This window comes from Choloepus didactylus, chromosome 1 (genome assembly GCF_015220235.1).
Source record: "Choloepus didactylus isolate mChoDid1 chromosome 1, mChoDid1.pri, whole genome shotgun sequence".
Lineage (NCBI taxonomy): Eukaryota > Metazoa > Chordata > Mammalia > Pilosa > Megalonychidae > Choloepus > Choloepus didactylus.
The window spans coordinates 8,267,325-8,295,303 of NC_051307.1; the positions used below are offsets into that span (position 1 = coordinate 8,267,325).

Sequence of the window (27,979 nt, forward strand, 5' to 3'; positions counted from 1 at the left end):
TAGAATTGGATATAATTTTTTTTTTGCGGGGGGTTTGTTTTCTAGATTGAAGGACAAGGACATGGAGCTGTGTTTGATTGTAAGTTTTCACCAGATGGACAGCATTTTGCCTGTACAGATTCTCATGGACACCTGCTGATATTTGGTTTTGGATGCAGCAAATCATATGAAAAGGTCATTTTCAGTACTTTACAGTTGTAGCACGTAAACTAAGTCGTTATGAAGGATATTTTAGAAGCAGTTTGTTTAATGTACTAATTTGAATTACTTGTTCTTTCTAGTTACAGTTGTTTAATGTTTGTTTTCTTTAACATATGTAAACTTCGAAATGCCAATCTGTAAACTTTACTTTTCTAGATTCCTGATCAGATGTTCTTCCATACTGATTATCGACCACTGATTAGAGATTCTAATAATTATGTCTTAGATGAGCAAACTCAGCAGGCTCCTCATCTTATGCCTCCACCATTCTTGGTAGATGTAGATGGAAATCCTCATCCAACTAAGTTTCAGAGATTAGTACCAGGCCGAGAAAATTCTGCAGATGAACATTTGGTTCCACAGCTAGGCTATGTGGCAACAAGTAAGTGCAAAGTCTTTTTTTTTTAAATCCATTTTATTGAGGTATATTCATATACCATGCAGTCATACAAAATAAAGTGTACGTTCAGTTGTTTACAGTACCATTATATAGTTGTGCATTCATCACCAAAATTAAGAGCAATTAAAGTAAAAAAGAACACTGGGTTCCCTTTTTTGTTTTGTTCTTTTATTTTGTTTTCCTTCCCCCATTTTTCTACTCATCCATCCATAAACTAGACATAGGGGAGTGTGGTCCATATGGCTTTCCCACGCACATTGTCGCCCCTTGTAAGCTACATTTTTATACAACTGTCTTCAAGATTCATGGATTCTGGGTTGTAGTTTGATAGTTTCAGGTATTTACTGCTAGCTATTCCAATTCTTTAGAACCTAAAAAGTGTTATCTATATTGTGCATAAGAGTGCCCACCAGAGTGACCTCTCGGCTCCTTTTGGAATCTCTCTGCCAGTGAAGCTTATTTCATTTCCTTTCACTTCCCCCTTTTGGTCAAGTAGATGTTCTCCATCCCACGATGCCAGGTCTAGATTCCTTTCCGGGAGTCATATTCCAGGTTGCCAGGGAGATTCACTCCCCTGGGTGTCAGATCCCACGTTGTTGGTGGGGAGGGCAGTGATTTCACTTGCTAAGTTGGCTTAGCTAGAGTGAGAGGGCCACATCTGAGCAACAAAGGCATTCGGGAGGAGGCTCTTAGGCACAATTATAGGCAGGCCTAGCGTCTCCTTTGCAGCAACAGTCTTCCCAAGGGCAAGACCTGTGGTAGAGGGCTCAGCCCATCAAACCACCAGTCCCATGTCTGTGAGCACATCAGCAGCCATTGAGGTGGGGAAGCCCAATACCCCTGCATCTCCACCAGCTCCTCAACGGGCTCTGCATATTTTTTTCATTTTTTTTTTTTTCAATTAACTTTTTTTTTTTGAATCAACTATATCAAAAAAAAAAAACAATTAAAAAACATATAATAAAAAATCATTTCAAACAGACCATAACAAGGAAGTAAGAAAAAGACAACTAATCTAAGATAACTACTTTATTTCCAACATGTTCCTACTCTACCCCAAGAAAATAACCTAGTATAACAGCATTTCTGTGAACTTGTTCCTACCATACCCATCAGAAATTAGCAGACCATAGTCAGTCCTGGGCATTCCTAGAACGTTAAATTTACCCACAATAGCTTATCTATTCTTATTGGATTATCATTCCCCCTTCCTTAATTGCTCTCTGTCACTAGTTGCCCTACATTCTACATTATAAACCACTGGTTTTACATTTTTCAATGTTCACATTAGTGGTAGCATATAATATTTCTCTTTTTGTGCCTGGCTTATTTCGCTCAGTGTTATGTCTTCAAGGTTCATCTGTGTTGTCATATGTTTCATGACGTCGTTCCTTCTTACAGACGCATAGTATTCCATCGTGTGTATATACCACATTTTATTTATCCACTCATCTGTTGAAGGACATTTGGGTTGTTTCCATCTCTTGGCAATTGTGAATAATGCTGTTATGAACATTGGCATGCAGATATCTGTTCGAGTCACTGCTTTCAGATCTTCCAGGTATATACCGAGAAGTGCAATCACTGGATAGAAGGGTAACTCTATATCTAGTTTTCTAAGGAAGTGCCAGACTGACTTCCAGAGTGGCTGAACTATTATACAGTCCCACCAAAAATGAATAAGAGTTCCAATTTCTCCACATCCTCTCCAGCATTTGTAGTTTCCTGTTTGTTTAATGGCAGCCATTCTAATCGGTGTGAGATGGTATCTCACTGTGGTCTTAATTTGCATCTCTCTAATAGCTAGTGAAGCTGAACATTTTCATGTGTTTCTTGGCCATTTGTATTTCCTCTTCAGAGAACTGTCTTTTCATATCTTTTGCCCATTTTATAATTGGGCTGTCTGTGCTATTGTCATTGAGTTGTAGGATTTCTTTATATATGCAAGATATCAGGTCTTTTGTCAGATAGATGGTTTCCAAAAATTTTTTCCCATTGAGTTGGCTGTGTCTTTACCTTTCTGACAAATTCCTTTGAGGTTCAGAAACTTCTAAGCTTGAGGAGTCCCCATTTACCTATTTTTTTCTTTTGTTGCTTGTGCTTTGGGTGTAAAATCTAGGAATAGCCACCTAATACAAGGACTTGAAGATGTTTCCCTACATTATCCTCTAGGAGTTTTATGGTACTGTCTTTTATATTGAGAACTTTGATCCATTTTGAGTTAATTTTTGTGTAGGGTGTGAGGTAGGGGTCCTCGTTCATTCTTTTGGATATGGATATTCAACTCTTTCAGCCCCATTTGTTGAAAAGACTGTTACATCGCAGTTCAGTGGCTTTGGGGGCCTTACCAAAATCAGTTGGCTGTAGATCTGGGGGTCTATCTCCGAATTTTCAATTCGATTCCATTGATCAATATGTCTATCTTTGTGCCAGTATGCTGTGGCTTTATAATAAGCTTCAAAGTCAGGGAGTGTAAGTCCTCCCACTTCTTTTTTCTTTTTTAGAGTGTCTTTAGCAATTTGAGATTTCCTCTCTTTCCAAATAAATTTGATTACTAGCTTTTCCAAGTCTGCAAAGTAGGTTGTTGGAATTTTGATTGAGATTGCATTGAATCTGTAGATGAGTTTGGATAGAACTGACATCTTAATGACATTTAGCCTTCTTATCCATGAACGTGGAACATTTTTCCATCTTTAAAGGTCCCCTTGTATTTCTTTTAATAGAGTTATGTAGTTTTCTTTGTATAGGTCTTTTACATTTTTGGTTAAGCTTATTCCTAGGTACTTGATTTTTTTAGTTGCTATTGAAAATGGTATCTTTTTCTTGAGTGTCTCTTCAATTTGTTCATTTCTAGCATATAGAAACATTAGTGACTTATGTGCATTAATCTTGTATCCTGCAACTTTGCTAATTTGTTTATTACTCTAGTAGCTGTATCGTTGCTTTCTCAGGGTTTTCCTGATATAAGATCATGTCGTTTGCAAGCAATGACAGTTTTACTTCTTTTCCAGTTTGGATGCCTTTTATTTCTTTATCTTGCCAGACTGCCCTGTCTAGCACTTCCAGCACAATGTTGAATACCGGTGGTGACAGTGGGCATCCTTGTCTTGTTCCTGATCTTAGTGGGAAGGCTTTCAGTCTCTCACCATTGAGTACTATGCTGGCTGTGGGTTTTTCATATATGCTCTTTATCATATTGAGGAAGTTTCCTTCAATTCCTACCTTGTGGAGTATTTTTATCAAAAAGGGATGTTGGATTTTGTCGAACAAATGAATCAGTAATGGGGGGGGAGGGTTGGGGTATGGGAGGATTTGAGTTTCCATTTTTTTGTTCCATGGCAGCAGCAGGCTGCAAAAGATCAAAGTTAGTGCTCCACAAAAGGAGGGGTTGCCCGTGGGGTAGGGTTGTTTGTAAGGGTTAGGACAAAGATGGTGTGAGAACAGTTTCAGCAGGGTCTTGTGACAGAAGGGTAAGGAGATTTGTTATCAAGAGTGGTCAGGGAGGGGAGTCTCAATGCTTTGTTTATAATGCATTTTTTCCTCCCCTGGTGATATATGTATATATATATCTATATCTGTATCTGTATCTGTATATATGTAGATATATAATTTAGATTGTTCACATACCATACAACTATCCAAAGATCCAAAGTGTACACTCATTGCCCATGGTATCGTCATAGAGCTGTGAATCCATCAAAACAATTAATTTTTTTTTCAATTTTTAGAACATTTTCATTATTCCAGAAAAGAAATAAAGAAAAAAAAGAAAACTCAGATCCTCCCATACCCCTAGCCACGCCCCCCTCCTTTATTGATTCATAGTTTTGGTATAGTACATTTATTATTGTTGATGAAAGAATGTTAAAATACTACTAACTGTTGTATATAGTTTGCAATAGGTATATATTTTTTTCCTATATGCCTCTCTAACTTCTAGTTACAGTGTCATACATTTGTTCAAGTTTGTGAGAGAGGTTTCTAATATTTGTGTAGTTAATCATGGACATTGTCCACCACAAGATTTACTGTTTTATACATTCCCATCTTTTAACCTCCAGCTTTCCTTCTGGTGACCTACATGACTCTGAGCTTACCCTTCCACCACCTTCACACACCTTTCAGCACTGTTAGTTATTCTCACAATGTGCTACCATCACCCCTGTACATTTCCAAATGTTCACCCTTGTTGAACATTCTGCTCATAGTAAGCAACCACTCCCCATTCTTTAGCCTCATTCTATATCCTGGTAACTTACATTTCATGTCTATGAGTTTACATATTATAATTAGTTCATATCAGTGATTCCCTGCAGTGTTTGCCTTTATGTGTCTGTCTTATTTCACTCAAGATTTCTTCATCAACCCTTTTCTTTTAAGATGGTTTTGTTCACACACTACACATTCTGTTCTAAGTAAGCAATCATTGGTTCCTTGTATAGTCATGTATTTACGTTTTCAGCACCATGCCACTATCTGTATAAGGACACCTCCATTTCTTCCACAAAGGAGGAAGAGTCAGAGAAGGCAGAGAGACAAAAGAAAAAGAAGAGAGAGAGAGAAAAACAACAACAACAAAAAGCTTGAGAGCTAGAAAGCAACAAAAGGAAAGATAGCATTAACCTAAAGTAAAATAAAGAGTCAGACAACATCACCAGTGCCAGGAGTCCCATATCTTCCCCTATTCCCCCCGCTCCTCCCCGCCATATGCAGTTAGCTTTAGTATATTGCCTTTTTTATGTTAAAGAAGCATAATACAATGTTTCCGTTAATTATAGTCTTTAGTTTGCATTGATTATATTTTCCCCCCAGTCCCACCCTATTTTTAACACCTTGTAATGTTGACATACATATTTGTACCTTTTATTACAATCGTTGAGCACCCTAGGTTTCCCTGACAGAGTCCCAGTCTTTATCATTTGTCTTTTGTTCTGGTGTCTCACATGGTCCCACGCTTCCTCTTTTGACCATACTCACAGTCATCTTTGTTCAGTGTACTTACATTGCTGTGCTACTATCTCCCCAAATTGTTTTCCAAACCTCTCACTCCTGTCTTTTCCTTCAGTATTTCCTGTAGAGCAGTTATCTTGTTCACAAACTGTGTCATCATCTGAGAATATTTTAAGCTCTCCTTCATATTTATAAAGGACAGTTTTGCCAGATATAGGATTCTTGGTTGATGGTTTTTCTCTTTTAGTATCTTAAATACATCACCCTACTTCCTTCTTGCCTTCATGGTTTCTGTTGAGAAATCCACACGTAGTCTTATCTAGCTTCCTTTGTTTGTGGTGGATTGCTTTTCTCTTTCTGCTTTCAGGATTCTCTCTTTATCTTTGATGTCTGATAATCTGATTATTAAGTGTCTTGGCATAGGCCTACTCAGATCTATTCTGTTTGGGGTACGCTGTGCTTCTTTTATCTGTAATTTTATGTCTTCCATAAGAAGTGGGAAATTTTCATTGATTATTTCCTGTATTATTGCTTTTGCCCCTTTTCCCTTCTCTTCTCCTTCTTGGGCACCAATGACATGTACATTCCTGATTTTCATTTTGTCCTTGAGTTCCTGGAGACGTTACTCATATTTTTCCATTCTTTTCTCTATGTGTTCTTTTGTGTGTGGGCTTTCAGGTGCCTTGTTCTCCAGTTCCTGAGTATTTTTTCTGCCTCTTGAGATGTGCTGTAATATGTTTCCATTGTGTCTTTCATCTCGTGTTGTGCCTTTCATTTCTATATATTCTGCCAGTTGGTTTTTCGAGCTTTCAATTTCTTCCTTATATACGCCCAGTGTTTTCATTATATGGTTTATCTCTTTTGCCATATCTTCCCTAAACTTTTTGAATTGACTTAGTATTAGTGATTTAAATTCCTGTATCTTAGTTGAAGTGTAAGTTTGTTCATTTGAATGGTCCATAACTTCGTTTTTCTTGGTGTAGGTTATAGTTTTCTGTTGTCTAGTCATGGTTTCCTTGGTTACCCCAATCAGGTTTTCCCAGACCAAAACGAGCTCCGGTCCCAGAAAGAAGAAATATTCAGTATCCGGTTTCCCTGAGAGTGTGTCTTAGAAAATTGATACACACTTTGAAGCCTTGGGTCACTGTGGTTTTCTGTCCAGCAAGTGGCACCTGTCAGCCTGAAACTCCAGACTGGTATAAGGAGGTTTGACCCTTGGCTGTTTTCCCAGGCTCTGGGGTTTGGTTCTGAATGGAAGGCAGGTAGTAGAGCTGGGCCTCACCCCTTTCCTCTTAGGGAAGATAGGCCCCCTAGGGAGAGGTCATTAACATTTCAGTGGTCTCTTTCCGCCTGTGCTATCTCCACCTTTGTCTGGGTCAGAGTGCTGGGAACTGAAGATGGCTGAGGCTTTCTCCACTGAGCTGAAACAGGGACAGAAAGCCCCCTTCAGGGCTAGTCCACAGCCACCCTCCTGCTCTCCAAGGTCAGTCTTCACCCAAAGCCTGTCTGTTTGTTGGGGATTCCTATGGAGCAGTCCACGCTTGTTAATTAAAACCCCAGTTGGATCTCAACTGAGCTATATTTACTCACTGCTCTGTAGTTCCATGAGGCTTTGCGGCTTGAGCCATGGGGGGAGGGGACTCCCAGCTTGGATTTGCAGTTTTTACTTACAGATTTTATCCTGTAATCTTGGGCATTCCTACCAATTCGGGTGGGTGTATAATGAGTAGATGGTCATGTTTGTCCCCTTGCAGTTATTCAGGATTATTCACTAGTTGATCCTGAGTGTTTATTAATGCTTCCACTTTTCTCTGTGCTGCCATCTTAGATCTCCTTCCCCATTATTCTTTGAGCACTTATCTTATGTTCTGGCACAAGATGTTCTAGGCTCATCTTGTACTCTGTCTGACCTAGCCAAGTGCAGACATCAGTGAGCAGTTTCCCTACAGATAGTATTACGCAAAGAAAAAAATGCTTCTATTTTGTTTAGATGATGATTGATTTACTGAAACTAAATCACCAGTTATATTTAAAATTAAAGCTTGACATAACTCATTTATTGTTTTGGATCTTCATTTCATTATTTTATTAGCTTTTTACTGCAGTGTTTATATACAACATTCACTAATTTTAGTGTACCATTCAAATGAGTTTTTTTTAAATTCAGTTTTATTGAGATATATTCACACACCACAGAGTCATCCATGGTGTACAGTCAACTGTTCATAGTACCATCATATAGCTGTGCACCCACCACCCCAATCCATCCTTGAACTCAAATCAGTTTTGATGAGTGTTATTACAGAATCATATAAGCACCACCAAAATCAAGATATTCAACATTTTACCACCCCAGAAAGTTCCCTGGGTCCCTTTGAGGCTAGTCCTCTTCCTTTCCCTGGCCCCTTATCGCCAGTGATCTATTTTCTGTCACTTTAATTGTGTCTTTTCAGGAAATTTCATATAAAACTAATTGTTTAATATGTAGTCTTTCTTGTCTGTCTTCTTTGACTTGAGCATGAGGGTTTTGAAGTTCATCCATGCTATTGCATGGATCAGTAGTTTGTTCCTGTTTAATGATAGGTAGTGCTCCCATATGTATACCACCATTTGTCAGTTCACTAATAGTTGAAGGACGTTTGGTTTGTTTCCAATTTAGAGCTATTCTAAGGAGGGTTGAAATCTCCAACCATGATGTGGATTTGCCTTATTTCTTCTTTCAGTTGTATCAGTTTTTACTTATTTGTTTCAAAGCTCTGTTATTAGGTGTGTATGTGTTTTGGATTGTTTGTCCTCTTGACAACTTAATCCTTTTATCATTATGAAATGTACCTCTTTATTCTTGGTAATATTTTTTGTTTGGAAGACTTAATTTGTTTCATGTTAATATAAGCACTCCAACTTTTTTGATTGATGTTGGCATGGTATATATCCTTTACTTGTAACCTGTCTGTGTCTTTATTAAAGTGGGTTTCTTATAGCAGCATTATCTAGTCTGACAATTTATCTTTTAATTTGAATATGTACCATTTAAATGTAGACCATTTACATTTGATATATTCTCTTTATCCTGTTTGTTCTTTGTGCCTTCCCCCCTTTTTCCCAGCTTTCTTTGGAATTGATTAATTTTTAAGTGTTACATATTATCTCTCCTAATGTCACCTTAGCAGTACTGTTTTATTTATTTATTTATTTTATTGGTTCTTATAGCACCAAGACCACTGATAGGATTATACCCACCATCTCTCAGAGAGTCTGTGAGGTCACAAAATCTTCATAATAATACTGAGATATTACTTGCCTTCTCCCTCTCTCTCTCTCTTTCTCTCTCTCTCTCTCTCTCTCTCTCTCTCTCTATATATATATATATATATATATATATATATATATATATATATTTTTTTTTTTTTTTTTTTTTTTTACAGTGTTGACATTTGCACAGATGGTACAGAAGCAGTGGTGGCTAAAACTGTGGCACTTTAGCACAAATTAAGGTTATGGCACCAAAGTACTAGCAGACGTATTCTTCACTGCTTTGTATTTGAGTATACATCTTTTTAATAGTATGTGTGTTAAAATTGGAAGTTTGCATAAAATGATTCTGCTATGTATTACAAGGTCTCAGTTCTTGTTGGTGGGAACTGGAACTATTTCCAGCCCTGTGACATCTAGAAGTTTTTGGCCTGCTTTCTGGTGTTTACCCCCAGCTTAGTGGAGTTTTACTCCATGTATGTGCATACCAATATGTAGTCAAATGCTAATTTGACTAAATACTAATTATATTTAGTATTTGGACGTCTCTGCAGATCTCTCGTACCTTTTCTGTATGTGCTCTCTCTGATATTGAGCCCTGCATATTTTAGGCCCTCCCCTCCCTGAACACCAACCTTGGTCTCCTCAACTCATTGAGGCCTCTGGGTGCTGTTTGGGTGCCCTGCCCTCTCCTTGTACTGCAGCCTGGAAACTGCCTTTAGGCAGTGATCTGGGGCAATCAGAGAGCTTGCCTCCATTTTTTTCCCCTTCTCTCAGGGATCACATTTCTGTGCTGCCTGTTGTCCAATGTATAAAAGCCCAGGTTTCATATATATTTTTCCAGTGTTGTAGTTTATAGTGGAAGGGCAGTTCTTGTAGCACTTAAGCCTTCATGGGTAGATGTTGTGATCTTACAACATTAAGAATTTTAAGTTACACCAGTTCTACTTAAACTTTTTTTTTCTTTTAAGATTAAGTGGCCACTTCTTGTTTTCTCAGCTCATTTTTTTGTGTCATCAGTAATGTTCTGTAATGATTCTGAGAGAAGGTTAATCTAAGACATTTAGCTCTTACAAGTTCTTTGTTTTCCATAGTAAAATCAGTGTGAGCTATAAAGGTAATCTACCTTAAGTAGTGAGATAGAAGTATTTTTTTTCCCTGAAAGTAGTACTTGAGACTTTTTGGTGTTTCTGCGTCTGTTACTGTGGCAGCATAGCATATCTTTGCTTTCCTTTTGAAATGCCACTGATTTCCTTCTTTTTATGTTCTGTGTATAGGTGCATGGGAGAAAGGCTGGGGATTGGTCTATGCTAGATATATTGGGTTTATCCTCTGAGAAGATCCATCTTAATGGGGGAAGGATTTAGAAGAAATTATTTATGTGAAAATATTAATATTTAGATATGTTTCCAGGCACCACAGCCATCCATGTCTTCTTATCCGTGAACACTAACCCTGAACCTATTAAATATGTCTGAAGTGAATTATTTAAATAATAAAGAAGCAAATACACTCTTTTTATAATGATTCTGTGCTTTGAATAAGAAGGTTACTGGCTGAGCTTTTTAAAAGTGTATCTATGAGACAGTTACTTTGGCTCAGTGGGGAAAAGGCATATGTAACTGCTTCGGTCAGTTCACATGTTCTCCCAGGACTCTTGATGCAGGAGGAGGGCTAGAAAATTTTATTTCCTTTTTTTCCTTTTTTTAAGATAATAGAGAAGAAATTAAATGTCACTGTTTTACTCTACTTCAAAAATGATACTTTGTAACTCTGTCCTAGTCAGAGACTCTGGAAAATAAGGTTTTAGTGAAATATATCTTGTATAAATAAGTGGCATAAGAGTGAAACAGCTCAATAAAGCTTACACAGGAATGTATTTCCATGTATTACCTTCTAAGAATTTCAGATGCTATAAAGGAGGAGATTTTTATAATGCGTAGTACTCTAAAGGAAGGGTTTTGCTTGCTTGGAATCTTTTCTCTGACTTTCTTAGTTACAAATGTGTAGGATTCCTTTTTGAATTGATTATTTTTTGAAAATAGGAATTCTGACAATTGCTAATGTAATTTTAAATATAAATGTACTCTACTCAAAGTTTTTTTTTTGTTTTTTTTCTGTTCATATGTTATTCATTGGATTTGTAGGTGATGGAGAAGTAATTGAACAAATTATAAGCCTACACACCAATGATAATGGTGAACGAAGCCCAGAGTCCAGTATTCTTGATGGAATGATAAGACAGTTGCAACAGCAGCAAGATCAGAGAATGGGAGCAGATCAGGATACTGTTTCAAGTGGATTTCCAAATGGGGAAGAAACACCTCAAAGAGGTAATAAATATATGAATAATATTTTGCTTTAATATGACCAAATTAAAATTGAAGAGTAAATGAAGTCACTGGTCAAGTATATGCAAGCATAAGCAACTTTAAAGTAAGCAATATCTTATTTTACAACTTAAGTAATAGTCTGGAGGTAGGTGTATTAGGTGAAAAGTTGGTGTACTAACAAATGGCCATTTGATTTTCAGTTACCATGAAAGGCTACTGATCAGTTTTTGCACTAAAATTAGAATATTTACAAAATTTTGATTAAACAAATGGGAGTGAATAACTGCTTTTCAAATGAAACTGCCGTTCCAAGTTTTCCTTGCTTTTTAGCCATTTATAATTTTTAAAAAACATTTTGGGTACAGCACCAGTTTTCTTAATGTATTCATTATCATTGTATGAACATATGTAATTTTATTTATTCGTTTTCAGTGGGCATTTGGGTAGTTTGAGGTGCTGCCAATTGTGAACAGAAATGCTGTTAATAGTCTTGTATGCACCTTAAGGTATACATTTGAAGAAATTCCTCCTGAATATAAATTGTAGTGTGGAATTGCTGGGTATATGTATGTGAGCTTGCAACTTCATAAGGTAACAAACTGTTCTTCACAGCAGCTATACAATTTAAACTTTTACCAGTAATAAATAAAGAAATGCTGTTGATTCACTTTTTCAATATTCGGGGTTAGATTTCTTGATTTTTGCCATTCTGATGGAAGTCAAATGATAATACAATCTTGATTTGAAATTTTTTTTATCACTAATGAGGCTGAATATCTTTGTTTTTTGGGCCATGTTTGTTTCATTTTTTCTTTTTATTTATTTTTACATTGTTTATCTCATTTTTCATTATTTGAAGTTCTCTGGGGAACCTAATCCTATATTGTTGGTTACATTGTTGCATATCATTGTATATTATTTTGTACTGTGAGCTCATCTTTAGGAGGAAATTAGTGAGAATGATATGTAGCCAAAGTTGAGGGATTATCTTTCTGGAATGGCTTCATAAATAATTCTGTAAGGTACCCAGGGTTATCTTTTTTTTTTTTAAGTAAAATATTTTGATTAGTCTTTGAATTTATTTATATAAAAAGTTCATGAAACAATATATCTGCCTTTACTGAAAAGAACAAAATGGTATGAAATCAGGCTGCCACAAAGACAGGTTGTTGCTGTATACAGGGGTAATCTTGGTGGAAAGTGGCATCGTGATATGCAGTTCCTGCTGGGACCAATTCTTGTTTAATAACTTACCACCTTTGTAGTTTGTGAACCACAATGGGTAGTATAAATTTGAATTCCCTAACCCAGATAAGGTGTTGGCTTATGTTTATGAATTCCCAGGGAAGGGTATTCCTCCTACCCCCACCCCCCTTATCTACAGTTAGACTGGTCATCTTGTGATGTGTATGGATTAGAATTTATAGCACTGCAAACTTCTGTGTGTGTGTGTGTTTGGGAGGGGGTGGGGGGAGAGCACTCTTTATTTCCAACTCTGCCTGATACAGGCCCAAGGCTTTATCTCTCTTCTCCATGTGGGTATTAAAACTCAAGCTCTTGAATGACTCACTCATAACCTTTCATTCAGTCTGCTCTTTGTTTCTAGCCTAAGGTGATTTGCAAATTCCCTGATTCATTTAAAAGGATGTTTGTTACATTTTATATAGCATTTCTGGTTGTCTTTGAAAGAAGGTTTTCAGGTCTGTGCCAGTTTGAATATATTGTGTCTCCCAAACGCCAACATCTTTGATGTAGTCTTGTGTGGGCAGACTTTATCAGTGTTGATTAGATTGTAATTCTTTGAGTGTTTCTTTGGAGATGCGCCCCACCCAGCTGTGGGTGATGGCTGTGATTGGATAATTTCCATGAAGGTGTTGCTCTGCCCATTCGGGGTGGGTGTAAGTTGAGTCACTGGAGCCATATAAATGAGCTGATGGACAGGGGGAACTCAGTGCAGCTGTGAGTGACATTTTGAAGAGGAGCTACAGCCAAGAGGGACACTTTGAAAAAAGCTTAGGAGCTGCAGATGAGAGACAGTTTGAAGACAGCTGTTGAAAGCAGACTTTTGCTCCGGAGAAGCTGAGAGAGGCCAGATACCCCAAGTGCAACTAAGAGTGACATTTTTGAGGAACTGCAGCCTAGAGAGGAATGTCCTGGGAGAAAGCCATTTTGAAACCAGAACTTTGGAGCAGACGCCAGCCACATGCCTTCCCAGCTAACAGAGGTTTTCCGGACACCATTGCCCATCCTCCTGTGAAGGTACCTGATTGCTGATGTGTTACCTTGGAAACTTTATGGCCTTAAGACTGTGACTGTGTAACCAAATAAACCCCGTTTTATAAACGCCAGTGCATCTCTGATGTTTTGCATTCTGGCAGCATTAGCAGACTAGAACAGATTTTGGTACCAGAGAAATGGGGTGCTGGTGCTGCTGAGTTTGCCAATACCAAACATGTTGGAACTGCTTTTTAAATGGATAAAGGGAAGATTCTGGAAGAATTGTGAGGAGCTTGATAGAAAAGGCCTAAACTGCTTTGAAGAGACTGTTTGTGGAAATATGGACTCTAAAGATACTTCTGACGAGGCCTTGAACAGAAATGATGAATGTGTTGTTGTGAACTGGAAAAAAGGTGATCCTTGTTTTAAAGTGGCAGAGAATTTGGCAAAATTGAATCCTGGTGTCAGATGGAAGGAAGAATTTGAAAGCCACAACCTGGAATACTTAGCTGAGGAGATCTCCAGACTATGTGTGGAGGATATACCCTGGCTTCTCTTTGCAGCTTATAGTAAAATGCGAGCAGAGAGATAGAAACTTAGAACTGAACTCTTGGGTTCAAAGAAACCAGAAGCTGATGGTTTGGAAAATTACGGGCTTCCAGGGGGTGGAATCCCAAAAGCTACAGCCCAGCATGAGGATGTAACCAGACATAGAACCCAGCCACCTCAGTACAAGCCAAGATTGAAAAAGGAGTTGAGCAGAAACGATTTGTGGGAAGCCCTGTTGTCTGATATCTTTGACCCCTGTGTGCTTCATACGAAGCCAACAGAATTTTTGCGAGATCTTTATAGACAGAGCCTTTGCCGGTCTGGACTGGAGGAGACAGACAAGGAACAAATTGAAGGAAAAATTTCTTTGAAGACAGAACCATGGAGGTTGAGGTCTGGAGTCAAGAGGTCTCAGGCTGGGAGAGTGGAGTGGCCCACACGCATGGAAAGGGTGAGTTTGTCCTGGAGGTTGAGGGTGGGCCTTCTGCCTCGATGCTCAGGAAATGTTCTGCCACCCTGTGCCGGTTTGAGTGTATTGTGTCCCCCAAATGCCATTATCTTTGTAGTCTTGTGTGGGGCAGAAGTTTTGGTGCTGGTTAGATTTGCTTGGAGTGTGCCCCACCCAGCTGTGGGAGATAATTTTGATGAGATGTTCCCATGGAGGTGTGGCCCCACCCATTTGGGGTGGGCCTTGATTGGTGGAGCTATATAAATGAGCTGACTCAAAGAGAGAAAAGAGAGTGCAGCTGGGAGTGATGTTTTGAAGAGCAGCAAGCTTGCTAGAAAGGCACATCCTGGGAGAAAGCCGTTTTGTGGCCGGAGCTTTGGAGCAGATGCCAGCTGCCTTCCTAGCTAGAAGAGGTTTTCCGGACGCCATTGGCCATCCTCTGGTGAAGGTACCCGATTGCTGAGGTGTTACCTTGGACGCTTTGTGGCCTTAAGACTGTAACTGTGTAGTGAAATAAACCCCCGTTTTATAAAAGCCTATCCATCTCTGGTGTTTTGCATTCTGCAGCATTAGCAAACTAGGACAGATTTTGGTACCAGAGAAGTGGGGTGCTTTTGCTGCTGTGTTTGCAAATACCAAACATGTTGGAACGGCTTTTCAAATGGATAAGGGGAAGACTCTGGAAGAATTGTAAGGAGCTTGATAGAAAAGGCCAAAACTGCTTTAAAGAGACTGTTTGTGGAAAAATGTACTCTAAAGATACTTCTGATGAGGACTTGAACAGAAATGATGAATGTGTTGTAAACTGGAAGAAAGGCGATCCTTGTTTTAAAGTGGCAGAGAATTTGGCAAAATTGAGTCCTGGTGTCAGATGGAAGGAAGAATCTGGAAGCAACAATTTGGAATACTTAGCTGAGGAGATCTCCAGACTATGTGTGGAGGACGTATCCTGGCTTCTCCTTGCAGCTTATAGTAAAATGCGAGCAGAGAGAGATAAACTTAGAACTGAACTCTTGGGTTCAAAGAAACCAGAAGTTGATGGCTTGGAAAATTACGGGCTTCCAGTGGGTAGAATCCCAGAAGCTACAGCCCAACCTGAGGACAAGCCAAGACTGGATAAGGAATTAAGCAGAAAGGATTTGTGGAAAGTCCTATTGTCTGATGGCTTTGACCCCGCATGCTTCATGCAAAGCCAACAGAATTTTTGCGAGATCTTTATAGACAGAGCCATTGCCAGTCTGGATTGGAGGAGACAGACAAGGAAAAAATTAAAGGAAAAATCTCTTCAAAGACAGAGCCATGGAGGGTGAGGTCTGGAGTCAGGAGGTCTCGGGCTGGGAGAGCGGAGCAGCCCACATGCATGGAAAGGGTGAGTTTGCCCCAGAGGTCGAGGGTGGGCATTCCACCTCGATGCTCTGGAAGAGTTTTGCCACCCGAGGTCCCAAAGAGGGTGGAGCACATTCCCAGGGAACTGGGGAGAGCCTGGCTGCCATCACACTGTTCTGAAGGGGTTGAGTGTGTGCCCCGGAGATGGAAGGGAATCCGGGAGCTGCCCCGAGGTTTGAGGAGGGTGGAGCCGAGAAGGTGGTCTCCCCAATGTGTGGATATGTTGGAGCACTCACCCAAGCATTTGGAGAGGAACGGGCTGCCGAAAAGGCCCTTGGGAAGGGTTAGGCTCCCGCTCTCTCAAGCCCCAAGGATGCAACATTGTTCTGTAAATGACTCTTGGACTTTGAAATCTAATGGAGTTTGTCCTGCGGGTTTTAAGAACTGTTTTGCTCCTGTTAACCCTGTTTTCCTTACTGTTTCTCCTTATGGCAATGGAAATGTTTATCCTATGAATGTCTCTCCTTTGTATATTGGAAGCATATAACTTGTTCTAAGTTCACAAATACACAGCTAGAGGGGAATTATGCCTTAGGACTGACCATGCCTGAATTGATTTTGATGAGATTTTGTGCTTAACTTTTGTTACTGAAATGATTTAAGTTTTTGTGGTATTGTGGAATGAATGTATTTTGTATTTGGAAAGATAATGCCATTTTGGGTTCCAGAGGGTGGAATGTGCCGGTTTGAGTGTATTGTGTCCCCCAAATGCCATTATCTTTGTAGTCTTGTGTGGGGCAGAAGTTTTGGTGCTGGTTAGATTTGCTTGGAGTGTGCCCCACCCAGCTGTGGGAGATAATTTTGATGAGATGTTCCCATGGAGGTGTGGCCCCACCCATTTGGGGTGGGCCTTGATTGGTGGAGCTATATAAATGAGCTGACTCAAAGAGAGAAAAGAGAGTGCAGCTGGGAGTGATGTTTTGAAGAGCAGCAAGCTTGCTAGAAAGGCACATCCTGGGAGAAAGCCGTTTTGAGGCCGGAGCTTTGGAGCAGATGCCAGCTGCCTTCCTAGCTAGCAGAGGTTTTCTGGACGTCATTGGCCATCCTCCGGTGAAGGTACCCGATTGCTGAGGTGTTACCTTGGACGCTTTGTGGCCTTAAGACTGTAACTGTGTAGTGAAATAAACCCCCGTTTTATAAAAGCCAATCCATCTCTGGTGTTTTGCATTCTCCAGCATTAGCAAACTAGGACACACCCCAAGCCTCAAAGAGGGTGGAGCACATTCCCTTGGAATTGGGGAGAGCCTGGCTGCCACCCCACTGTTCTGAAGGTGTTGAACGTGTGCCCCGGAGATGGAAGGGAATCCGAGTGCTGCCCCGATATTTGAGGAGGGTGGGGCCGAGAAGGTGGTCTCCCCAATGTGTGGATGTGTTGGAGTACTCACCCCAGCATTTGGTGAGGAAACGGCTGCTGAAAAGGCCCTTAGGAAGGGCTGTAGCTTTTGGGATTCCACCCCCTGGAAGCCCGTAATTTTCCAAACCATCAGCTTCTGGTTTCTTTGAACCCAAGAGTTCAGTTCTAAGTTTATCTCTCTGCTCACATTTTACTGTAAGCTGCAAAGAGAAGCCAGGGTACATCCTCCACACGTAGTCTGGAGATCTCCTCAGCCAAGTATTCCAGGTTGTCGCTTTCAAGTTCTTCCTTCCATCTTGAGAGACACCTGCTCTCTCAAGCCCCAAGGATGCAACGTCGTTCTGTTAATGACTCCCAGACTTTGAAATCTAATGGAGTTTGCCCTGTGGGTTTTAGGAACTGTTTTGGTCCTGTTAACCCTGTTTTCCTTTCAGTTTCTTCTTATGGTAGTGGGAATGTTTATCCTATGAATGTCCCTCCTTTGTATATTGGAAGCACATAACTTGTTCTAAGTTCACAAATCCACAGCTAAAGGATATTATGCCTTAGGACCGACCACACCTATAATTGATTTTGATGGAATTTTGTACTTAACTATTGTTACTGAAAAGATTTACGTTTCTGTGATATTGTTGTGCGATGAATGTATTTTGTATATGGAAAGGTAATGTCATTTTGGGGTCCAGGGGGTGGAATGTGCCAGTTTGAATATATTGTGTCCCCCAAACGCCGTTATCTTTGACGTAATCTTGTGTGTCCAGACTTTATCAGTGTTGATTAGATTGTAATTCTTTGAGTGTTTCTTTGGAGATGCGCCCCACCCAGCTGTGGGTGATGGCTGTGATTGGATAATTTCCATGGAGGTGTTGCTCTGCTCATTCGGGGTGGGTCTAAGTTGAGTCACTGGAGCCATATAAATGAGCTGACGGACAGGGGGAACTCAGTGCAGCTGTGAGTGACATTTTGAAGAGGAGCTACAGCCAAGGGGGACACTGAAGAAAGCACAGGAGCTGCAGATGAGAGACAGTTTGAAGACAGCTGTTGAAAGCAGACTTTTGCTCTGGAGAAGCTGAGAGAGGACAAATACCCCAAGTGCAACTAAGAGTGACATTTTTGAGGAACTGCAGCCTAGAGAGGAATGTCCTGGGAGAAAGCCATTTTGAAACCAGAACTTTGGAGCAGATGCCAGCCACATGCCTTCCCAGCTAACAGAGGTTTTCCGGACACCATTGCCCATCCTCCAGTGAAGGTACCTGATTGCTGATGTGTTACCTTGGAAACTTTATGGCCTCAAGACTGCAACTGTGTAACCAAATAAACCCCGTTTTATAAATGCCAGTGCATCTCTGGTGTTTTGCATTCCGGCAGCATTAGCAAACTAGAACAAGGTCATATTGTTGGCCACAATAATAGATTTTCATGTTTTCAGGGATACTTTTATCTAAACTAGATGGGATGTTATGCAGAAGTGTTTCTTGTTATAAAATGGTTATGAAAATCTTGTTTCACTTGTAGAATTGAGTTTCTTTTATTTTGCTCATTGGTTGCTTTCCTGCGGGCTGGCTGAACTTGGACCTTTAAAACTAAATGCTTCATAGATGAATTTTTAAAATTTTGGTAGTTACGTTGTCAGTGGTCTAGCAATATAGAGAATCTTATATGAGGAATTAAGGCATTTTTCTCTTAAATATTTAGCATAACACCTAATTTTTCCAATTTTTATTTTTAAAAAGTTAATCCTGTAGAAGGTTGCAAGTATAATATAATGCTATCATTTCCACACAGTATTTCATTTTTGTGCATTTTTAATATTCACTTTGGCAGCAGACTGTCTCGGATTATCATCTCTTATGGTATCAATTTTGTTAGAGCTCTAGTTGTAAAGCTATCTTGATTTTGAGCTTTCCTCAATAATGATTTTTCCATAAGATGTATTTTTAGTGTACAATTTGGAAAGAGGTGAGGTTTATAGGAATGCATATAGAGAATTGTAATAGAAATGCCTGTACATTTAAAAATTTCAGAAAGTCCAGTAAAAATGGAAATGGAGGTTAATAGTTACAGTAATGATGTTCAGTGTTCTGTATTTTGCCTCATTGATCTCAGTCACATTAAGATTTTTTTCCAAAGTATTTCATAGATCCTTATTTTATTTTTGGTACGTATCTTAGGAGGAGGAATGTGTATGCTTGATACATGCTGAATAGTAGTTTGAAATTTGTTTTGGATCATTTCTTGGTCATTTTTTCCTAGGTTTTAGACGATTAAGCTTAGACATCCAGTCCCCGCCAAATATTGGTTTGCGTCGTAGTGGACAAGTTGAAGGTGTTCGTCAGATGCATCAAAATGCTCCACGTAGTCAGATTGCTACAGAACGCGACCTGCAAGCTTGGAAACGAAGGGTGGTTGTACCAGAGGTACCACTAGGCATATTTAGGTTTGTTTTAGGATATCTATTTATATTGCGTCTCTCTACAACACTATATTTGTATGGTTATATACACATCCTTTATTCCATTAGTAGTTGAAAATAGTCATTTATATTTTACTAATGGGTGGGAATCTGTTTTAATTTTGGTAGAAAAATGTCCACATTCTTTTTTTACTTTCTACTCTGGTGTTTTCATAGACAGTCATGTTTTCTCCATACCACCAACCACTTTCCTCCTTTCAGTATTATTTTGAAAGAAATCCTAGACATAATATTTTTTACATAAATGTTTCAGTTTGTATTTCTAAAAGATAAGGACTCGTTCTAAAATATAATTGCCATGTATCTTACCATACCTTAAAATAAAATTCCTTAATATAACCAAATATCCAGTCAGCATTTAAGTTTCTAAATGTCTCAGTGTCGTAAATGGTTTTAATTTATTTCATGCCTATTTTATAGGTGGTGTAATTCTGTCAGGAGACATACAATATCTGTCTTTTCATGATGTTAGTAGCCATTGATATGTGATAGTTCATTAGGGGTTATGAAATAATGATATTGCAATTCTGTCAAGTCTTCATTTATTATCTTGTGTGTGTGTGTGCATATATATACATATATATATTAGAACTTAGAGCTTTATTATAAATGTTTCCAGAATATAAACTTTTTTTGTGTCAGGACTCTGATAACTTTTAAAACTATATGTAATCTAAGCTTAATATTATAATGTATCTCATTTTCCACTTTCCAACCTAGAATATATACTGCAGGTTAGATCTAACAAAAAGAAAAAATCAATCTAAATTGCTTCATAGAGAAAAACAACAAGCATAAAAATACTCCACCAAAATTAAAACAAACCCAACAAGAAATAGATTCAGCAAAGCCTGTTAATCCTCCAGTTTATAATAAATTATCTCCCAAGGGAAAACAGTTCCAGTATCATAGCAATTTAATGAATAAAAGCAGAGCCACTCTTATTAAGGAAAGTTACATTATATGTAAGAAAAATGAAATAGTGATGCTTCTAGAAAATGAAGAAAAGTAATTTGTGTGTTGGTGAGCAAGCATACTAAATACTTTCTGTTCACTCGGCTCTTGTAAAAGGTTGAAGTACCAGATCACATAAGAAAAGTGATATGAACACAAACTTCATGAAACTAACTACTTCACCTAGTTTTTTCAATTCACCTTTGGGAGAACCAAATAAATAGCTTCAAAACCTGAGGATAGATGGTCTCAAAGAATTTTCTCCTCTGTCCTTTCCTGGCCTTGTTCCTTTTTCTCTTTTCTGTGCTTATGTTTCTCTTTCTTAGAGGCTGCATCTTGGGGTTTTTTTCTCCTTTCGAGTCTTAAGCTTTTTTTTACTGACACTGACTGTTTTCCGTCTCTGCTTTCTTTATTTGCACACGCTTGTGTTTGTCTAAATCCATTTCCTCATAACTTTTTTTCCTCTTATGCTTGAGCTGCTGCTCCTCTGGTTTTTCTCTGTCTTCTTCCTGGTGCCCTTTTCCCTTATGATGTGTCTGTTTATACCTGGCTTGATGGGAACTGGTACTGTTTTTTAAGGAGAGGTGCTTGTGAACTCCAGTTTCTACTTTGTAGGAACCACAGTTATATTCTTCCTGTTAAGGTTCAAGGGTACTGTTTTTTCTGAGAAGTCTCTGGGGAGTTGACAGTAGCTCAGAGAGTCTGGTCTCAGTCTGCTGTCATGAGCTGGTAGGCACTGAGGTAACCGGTTTTCCACTGTTTGTGAAATATTGTGTGATCGTCGGTTAAGTCTGGACAGTTTCAGATGGGAGTCTTTGCTCAGACATCTGGGTCTAGAGTTAACCTCTTCTTTGTACCCACAGGTTTCTAAATAGGCCTCTCGCATCTTTCTGAAACAAGTCTTTGGCTCTAAACCTCTAGCTTTCTGTGCTTTGATATAATCTTCACGTTCGTCTTGAAAAGAGTCATATGTTTTCTTTGAATGCTTCATTAGGTTGACAACAAGGGGTTCTCCTTATCAGATTGAGAACTTGGAGAAATCTGATCATATTTGCCCATTAAGTGCTTCCAGTTTTTTAGCATTAACTTTCCCCACATAGCGAGACTGTGCCACAACTGGGGAGCCAAAAATCATGATGCAGAGATTACAAAATCTATATTTGTACAATACTCTACTCCCATTCACCTGATAGTGTGAAATCCTTTGTGGTTTAAACTGTAGCACTCTTCCACATACTTTACAAAGCTATCTATAAAAAGTTTGGTCTTTGTTCATTCCATGTGTACCTTCTCTGGGGCAGGGGCGGGTGTCTACAAACTGCTGTCCCCTCCCTGCCAACGCCGCCCACTGGGAAGAGAGCCGGGGTTGAGGTGTCGGAGGGGCAGGGACAACCTCTGTAGCCTCTGCCACCGAGCAGGCAGGGCAGAGAAACTTTACCCAGATCTATTTTTATTATCCAGTAATGCAATTTGTGTATGAGAGGCAGAATTGACTCTTGATTCTTTTATTTCATATATCTTCAAAATAATCATTCCTTGTCATTCATTGTCCAGGAGCTACCAATTTGTGTGTAGGATTATTTTTTTTTTTTTGTATGAATTCAGAGTAAAAATCACATTGATGTCATCCAACTTATCTTAGTTTTACATAATGATGTTCAAATTGTCCCATTTCTGGCCAGGAGGAGCTTCTTCAAGTTGCTTCCTAAGTCCTTTTGACATGTCTATAGTAGTTTTAGATAGCCTCTTTGCTATCAGGCATGGCAAGATATTACAGGCTTATCCTGTAAATTTCTTGCCGTAGATCTGGAATCAGTGTTTCCTCTTAAGCACCCCTGTTTTCTTTTAGTGGGAAATGAAATTTCATAATTACTATTTGGGCAATAGGGACCTCCTTCCCACTGAGTTGTAATGTATTGCTTTTTGAGTTACTGATGAAATGGAAGCAGCGAATACTTTTTTCGCTGATACCTAAAATGTTCCAGTATTCAGTCATGTTTGTCTCTCTTAATAACTGACACCTTGAGATAATTTTGTTAACATGTTCTTTTGTTTCACTAGTAGAGTTTGAATAATTGGTGGAGTAAAATTGGATAGTACTTACATATTGTCTGATGAATTTGAGAAGGCTTATAAGTACACAGTTAAATAATGAAAATTGAAATCTGGAATTGTGATGAGAAATACAGAAAACCACTCTCGTGTATGCAGTATGCTATAAGTATACCTTAAATCTGTGTCTGATTTTCATGTTGATCAGAACTGAAAGTGTACTATTTTGATATATATATTTATTGTCAAAACCAAGGGAAGCACACAGGTATCGTGAGTGAAAAACCTGAAGGATAGTTCCTTAAACACACAAGTATCGATTCTCTTACAAACAAGAAGACTGGAAATAAGTAGTTTAAGGCTGAAATCAAGGTTTCACAATTAATCAGGGACTTGGGGCTCTTTCTGTGTTTCTTTTCTTCATCTTAGAGTTTGGCTTCCAGTCTTTAGTCACCTCAAAGTTCAAGATAGCTGCTGAAGCTCCAGGCATTACATATCCGTGATGCAGGATGAGATATAGGCCAGAGGAGAGGCAGAAGGCAAAAAGGTCATTTCTTGCTGAGGAAGCTTCCTTTATAAGTCAGTAATAGACTCTCATATAACATTTCTACATTTAACTAATTGATGAGAATGTTGTTTATGGCCATATTTAGCTGTAGGTGAGGCTAGGTAATACAGTTCCTATTCTGGGCAGCAGAGAGCCTAAATAGAAGTTAGGGTTCCGTTTCTAAGGAAGGAAGGTACTTTGTGAGCCAACCAGCTGTCTGCTACAGTATAATTTTCACAAAGCAGAGCATAGCCTTTTCTAGTACTGTATACTAAAATAAAGCTTACATGGGATTTTATAAGGGAGTGACTGAGTGATATAATAGTGGTCCGCAGTCCCTAGACAACAATGAGTGTCTTTTGCCTGTTTATTAGGATATGAATACATAATGTTGCTTCCCAGTAGAGGTAGTTCTTTTGGAGGCTAGGCTTCAGGCATGTAGTTCATCTTAATTCAATAAGAGAAGTTCTGTTGTTCTAAGAGAATGAATGAATTCCATATAAACTCTAATGTTCTAGACATACTACTTTTCTTAGCTGACCGTCTCTTCAGGAGTTGAAGATGATACTTATGAGGGCCTAGAGTGTTCATTTGCTTTACTGCTGCTTGAGAGTGAATTATGTGCATTGTTTTATTATCAAACCAAAGGGAAGCATACTGTTACCAGATAGGAATTTCATTGGGCTGCAAGTGAAAAACCTCTGATTAGTTATTTCCTTAAACGTACATAAAAGTTGAATTGACAACCTGTTGTAAAGGGTTGAGCCTGATTTAGAACTCTGCTGGGATAGAATTACATCTCTCTAATCGTCAGTGTGGGCTGCAGCTCTACCTTGAGAAAAAGTGGTTTCCTTAGAGATCAGTTGTTCTCTTTACTAGCATTTGGGTTTGTACTCAGTTGAGGGCCCAGAGTTATATCTTGGAGCATGGCAGTCACTTGAATTCTCTAATCAAAGAGAAGGAAAATGATCTTCAGTATCTTCCTCATAATGGCAGGTCCATTGCTTTGAAACATCATAATCTTTCTGTTGTATCATATGAATAAAATGTGGATAATTAGAACTAGTAATACTGCTATTATTGTTCTATAAGTTGAAGTACATGTAGTTTGAATGAGTTTGGAGAAAGAGGACTCTGCTTTTATTTTTTGTTCCAGGAAGGGAATTGCTATCTTGGAGAATCATACATTTTGAGGAGTTAATATGGGAAGTCATTGTTTGAGTTGATCCTAATAGGGCCAACCAGAATAAAAATGGATGAGTATTTCTGTTGAATATGAAAAATAGGACCTTTTAGTTGTCTCTGCAATTTTATTTATACTTACATTAAATTTCTGATAAAGTATACAGCTTGACTTTTGTTTTAACTTTAGGGATTTTCTGTATTAATATTAAAAATGTATAAAATTATATGACTCAGAATCGTAATGATAAATTTTTGTTCCTATGTCCTTTAGTCATCCTTTAGTTCGTTAACTAATAAAACTGGGACTTTCTAGGAAATTGGAAGACTTCAGAATAGAGAAAGGTGAAGAGGAAAGAAATCTTTATATAATAGGAAGAAAACGGAAGACACTCCAGCTCTCACAAAAGGTAACCTAAAATTCTGTTTTTTTTCAAATAAGCTAAAGAGAAATTAAAAAGAAATTTAATGTCAAGTGAAAGAGAGCATTAATCATTATATGGAAGTACTGTGTTTGGCCATAACTTTTGGACATTCTTGAGTTTTTTTTTTTTTTGATCTGTGAAAATATTAGTAATTTTCACTTATAGTCAAATATTTCATGCTTATATATTTCATGTTTCATGCTCTTCTGTTTGGGATTTTAAACATTAGTTTTAAAGTTATACAGCTTTTAGGAAGGAGCAGTTGAAAAATTTGAAGTTGTTTCATGCCTGAGAGTGCTAAAGGATTCTAGAAAATCAGTCTATTGACCATGTAGGTCAAGAACAAGAATAACAGGTAGCACATCAGAAGCACTTTGTGTCCATTCCCAATCACTACTCCTTTCTTCCACACATAACCAAATACCTTGACTTCTAAAAGCATGGGTTAGCTTTGCCTGTTTCTGAAATTCCATCTAAATGAGTTTCTTCAGGGGCAATATTGCCCTCAAGGGAGTAGGAAAAAAGTCAGCTGTTAAAATGGTTTGGGCCCTCCAAAGCTCAATCCTGTCCAACAGAATCTTATTCCTTAGTATGCAGTTTCTCTGTTTGGGTTTTCTTGGGAATCACGTGAGCAGGATTGACACTGAGTTCATGGAAGATGCGTAAAATATATGGAAGATCAGTGCTACAAAAGTATGGCGAATAGATGGTTGCAATTGGAGGGTTTGTTCTCAATTGATTACTTAATCTTGAGGTTGTGATGACCTGTGTGTGCCTTTCAGCTTCCATTGGCTGCCTTGTGGTTTAAGTTGATCCTCAGTGCTTTTGTATGTGGCTGAGCCACATACAAAACTTAGAATTTTCCTTTTTCCTACTGAATTGAACCTTTTGTGATTATAACATATCACCCTTTCTATCTAGTACAGCTTTCTAACTTTAATTTTTTATATTAGTATACCTGTGCCAGTTTTCTTTTGGTTTGTGTTTATATAGTATATGTTTCTATCTTCTGTTTTCTCTCCGTTTTTCTTCTGAAACTCCAGTTACATATATATTAGACTTTTTCTACTAATGTCTTTTGTTTCTTCGGCTATTTTCTGCTGTTTTGGAGTTTCTTACCTGTATTTCAATTCATTATTTCTTTTCAGCTGTGTGGAATTTACTGTTTAGTTTATTGAGTCCTTAATTTTAGTTGCTGTGTTCTTTAGTTCCTCAATTTTTTTTTTCCTTAATTGAGGATTTTTTAGTTATATATTACATATGAAGCGTTAGCATTGTTTCTTTATTTGGATAGTTGTCTTGGACAATCCATTCAAAGATTACTCAGTCCAACTTGATGAAGCCTATATCCTTCATATTCTGATGAAAGCACCAACAGCCATATTGAAGCTGTATTTCCAGATCAGACAGTGCCGGTTTGAGCAGATGCGGCAAGGATGGGAACTCTGGTTGAATTTTCGTGGGTGGCTTGCTTTCAGGCATATTACAAGGCAAAAGGAAGGGGGTTTGGTCCTTTTTTTTTTTTTTTTCCTCTAATAGTTTTCCAGTTTTCTGCTAGAGTTCTCATTGCTTTAATTCCTTGAAAATGAGCCACAGTTATTTTCAAAAACCCATCTCCTGTGTCTATCTTCCCATTTCCTGTTGATTTTTCTCATTTTTTAAAACTACATTTTCTTTGTTGTCTGCTTATTTGATTGAATGTTACACATTAGAGATACTTTGAAGTTTTCCCCAGAAAAGATTTGCATTTGCTTCTGTCAGGCTATTAGGGCACTATCAAACTTTATATTACCTTAATCCAAACAAGTGTGGTCTTTACTCTCTTGAAATTACTCTTCTGTGTGTGCTTCACCTGTACTCCAGGAGACAGCCCTCTGGGCTACCAACCATAATCCTCCAGTGTTCTGTAGGAGAACTTGATGAGCTGCCTTCTACATACAGGGCAAGTTCTGGGACATTCCCTCAGACCATCACCAGATTGTGCCAGACATACGGGCTTCCCACGTGTGTAAGATGACTACTCTGTTCCTTCCGGAGCTCAGACCAGGGATCCACACTGGGAGTGTGGGCCTGCTCCCTGCCAAGCCAGTGAAGGAATGGAGGAGGGGCCAGCTCGGGCTCCACTAGATACTACCACTTTTAAGTGGGCTTTTTCTTGATTGTTGTCTGCCCTGTTACTGCAATCCTTTAACTGTTTTCTGGACTTAAAAAAGATGCTTCTGTCAGTACTTGCTGGTTAGCCAGTGATGTGTGGAAATTATAAAACAGACCAATGCTTGTCGAACTGATGGTGTGCATGTGAGAATTAATTTGTGAAGCAAGTCAGGAATGTTTGCTTTCATTGGGCGATTGCACATATATGGTGTTTATTGAATGGTACGCTTTTTTTTTTTTTTCCAAATCAATCTAGACTTTTGGCTGATTTTTATGATTCATTAAAATAATTATTTAGTTTGATAAAAATATTTTAAAATTCAAATATAACTGAAAGTCACCTAAAAGTTTATAACGTGGAAATAACTAGGGATAATATTTGAGGATTATTTCAGATATTTCTTAAGTTTGGTTATTAAGACATAATATTATATTTTTCACTTCTAAAATTTATATTTTTAAAGTGACATCTTTTTGTTATTGTCTCCCATTTATAGTACACCAGTTAATCCAGAACAAGTTTGGAAAATGCTGATCTAATGTGACTTCTCTCATAACTTCTAAATACTTTTCAAGTAAAAATACCATATTTGATTTAATAGTATATGGCAAAAATAGCATCTTTTCATGCATGCTTTCTTAATTCTTTATTTTTTGCCTATTATCCTCTTTGCATACTTGATAGAATGCCCATTTTGGTGACTGTTGGACTACTTATGTGTTGATTTTCATCTGATATTCCTTTTTTCAGTCTGATTCGGTAGTTCTCATATCACAGTCTAGACAAAGGACATGTAGGCGTAAATATCAAAATTATGGTAGGAGAAATCTTGGACAGCTGGAGTCATCGTCTGGAAATGAATCTTCAAGCTCTGTAAGACATGTGAGTGTTATAACTTTGAAATATATTTATAATCTTTAAATGTATTTAACTTAATTCTTTACTTTAAATCGATCTTGAAATTATGTGAAATATAATATTTATAGAGATTAAGATGAAATTTCAAATATTGCATTAAAAAGTTATTGTAGTTGTTTTTTGAGATATCACATAACATACAAGTCAACAATTAAAGAGTGAGTTTCACTGTTGTTTAGTGTA

At 38.3% G+C, this 27,979-nt stretch overlaps 1 protein-coding gene and 1 pseudogene across 3 annotated transcripts in view; one reads left to right on the forward strand and one right to left on the reverse strand.

Moving 5' to 3' along the window:
• The window catches only part of LOC119530640 (bromodomain and WD repeat-containing protein 1-like), a 146,824-nt gene that overhangs the window by 23,557 nt on the left and 95,288 nt on the right, over window positions 1-27,979 (forward strand). For all 3 annotated transcript variants that reach the window (XM_037831537.1, XM_037831534.1, XM_037831540.1), the window contains exons 8-13: window positions 46-174; window positions 358-583; window positions 10,951-11,136; window positions 19,344-19,527; window positions 24,615-24,708; window positions 27,629-27,760. In XM_037831537.1, coding sequence (XP_037687465.1) covers window positions 46-174; window positions 358-583; window positions 10,951-11,136; window positions 19,344-19,527; window positions 24,615-24,708; window positions 27,629-27,760 — 951 coding nt within the window. The remainder of the gene's footprint in view (window positions 1-45; window positions 175-357; window positions 584-10,950; window positions 11,137-19,343; window positions 19,528-24,614; window positions 24,709-27,628; window positions 27,761-27,979) is intronic.
• On the reverse strand, window positions 20,767-21,508 carry LOC119530717 (annotated as a pseudogene).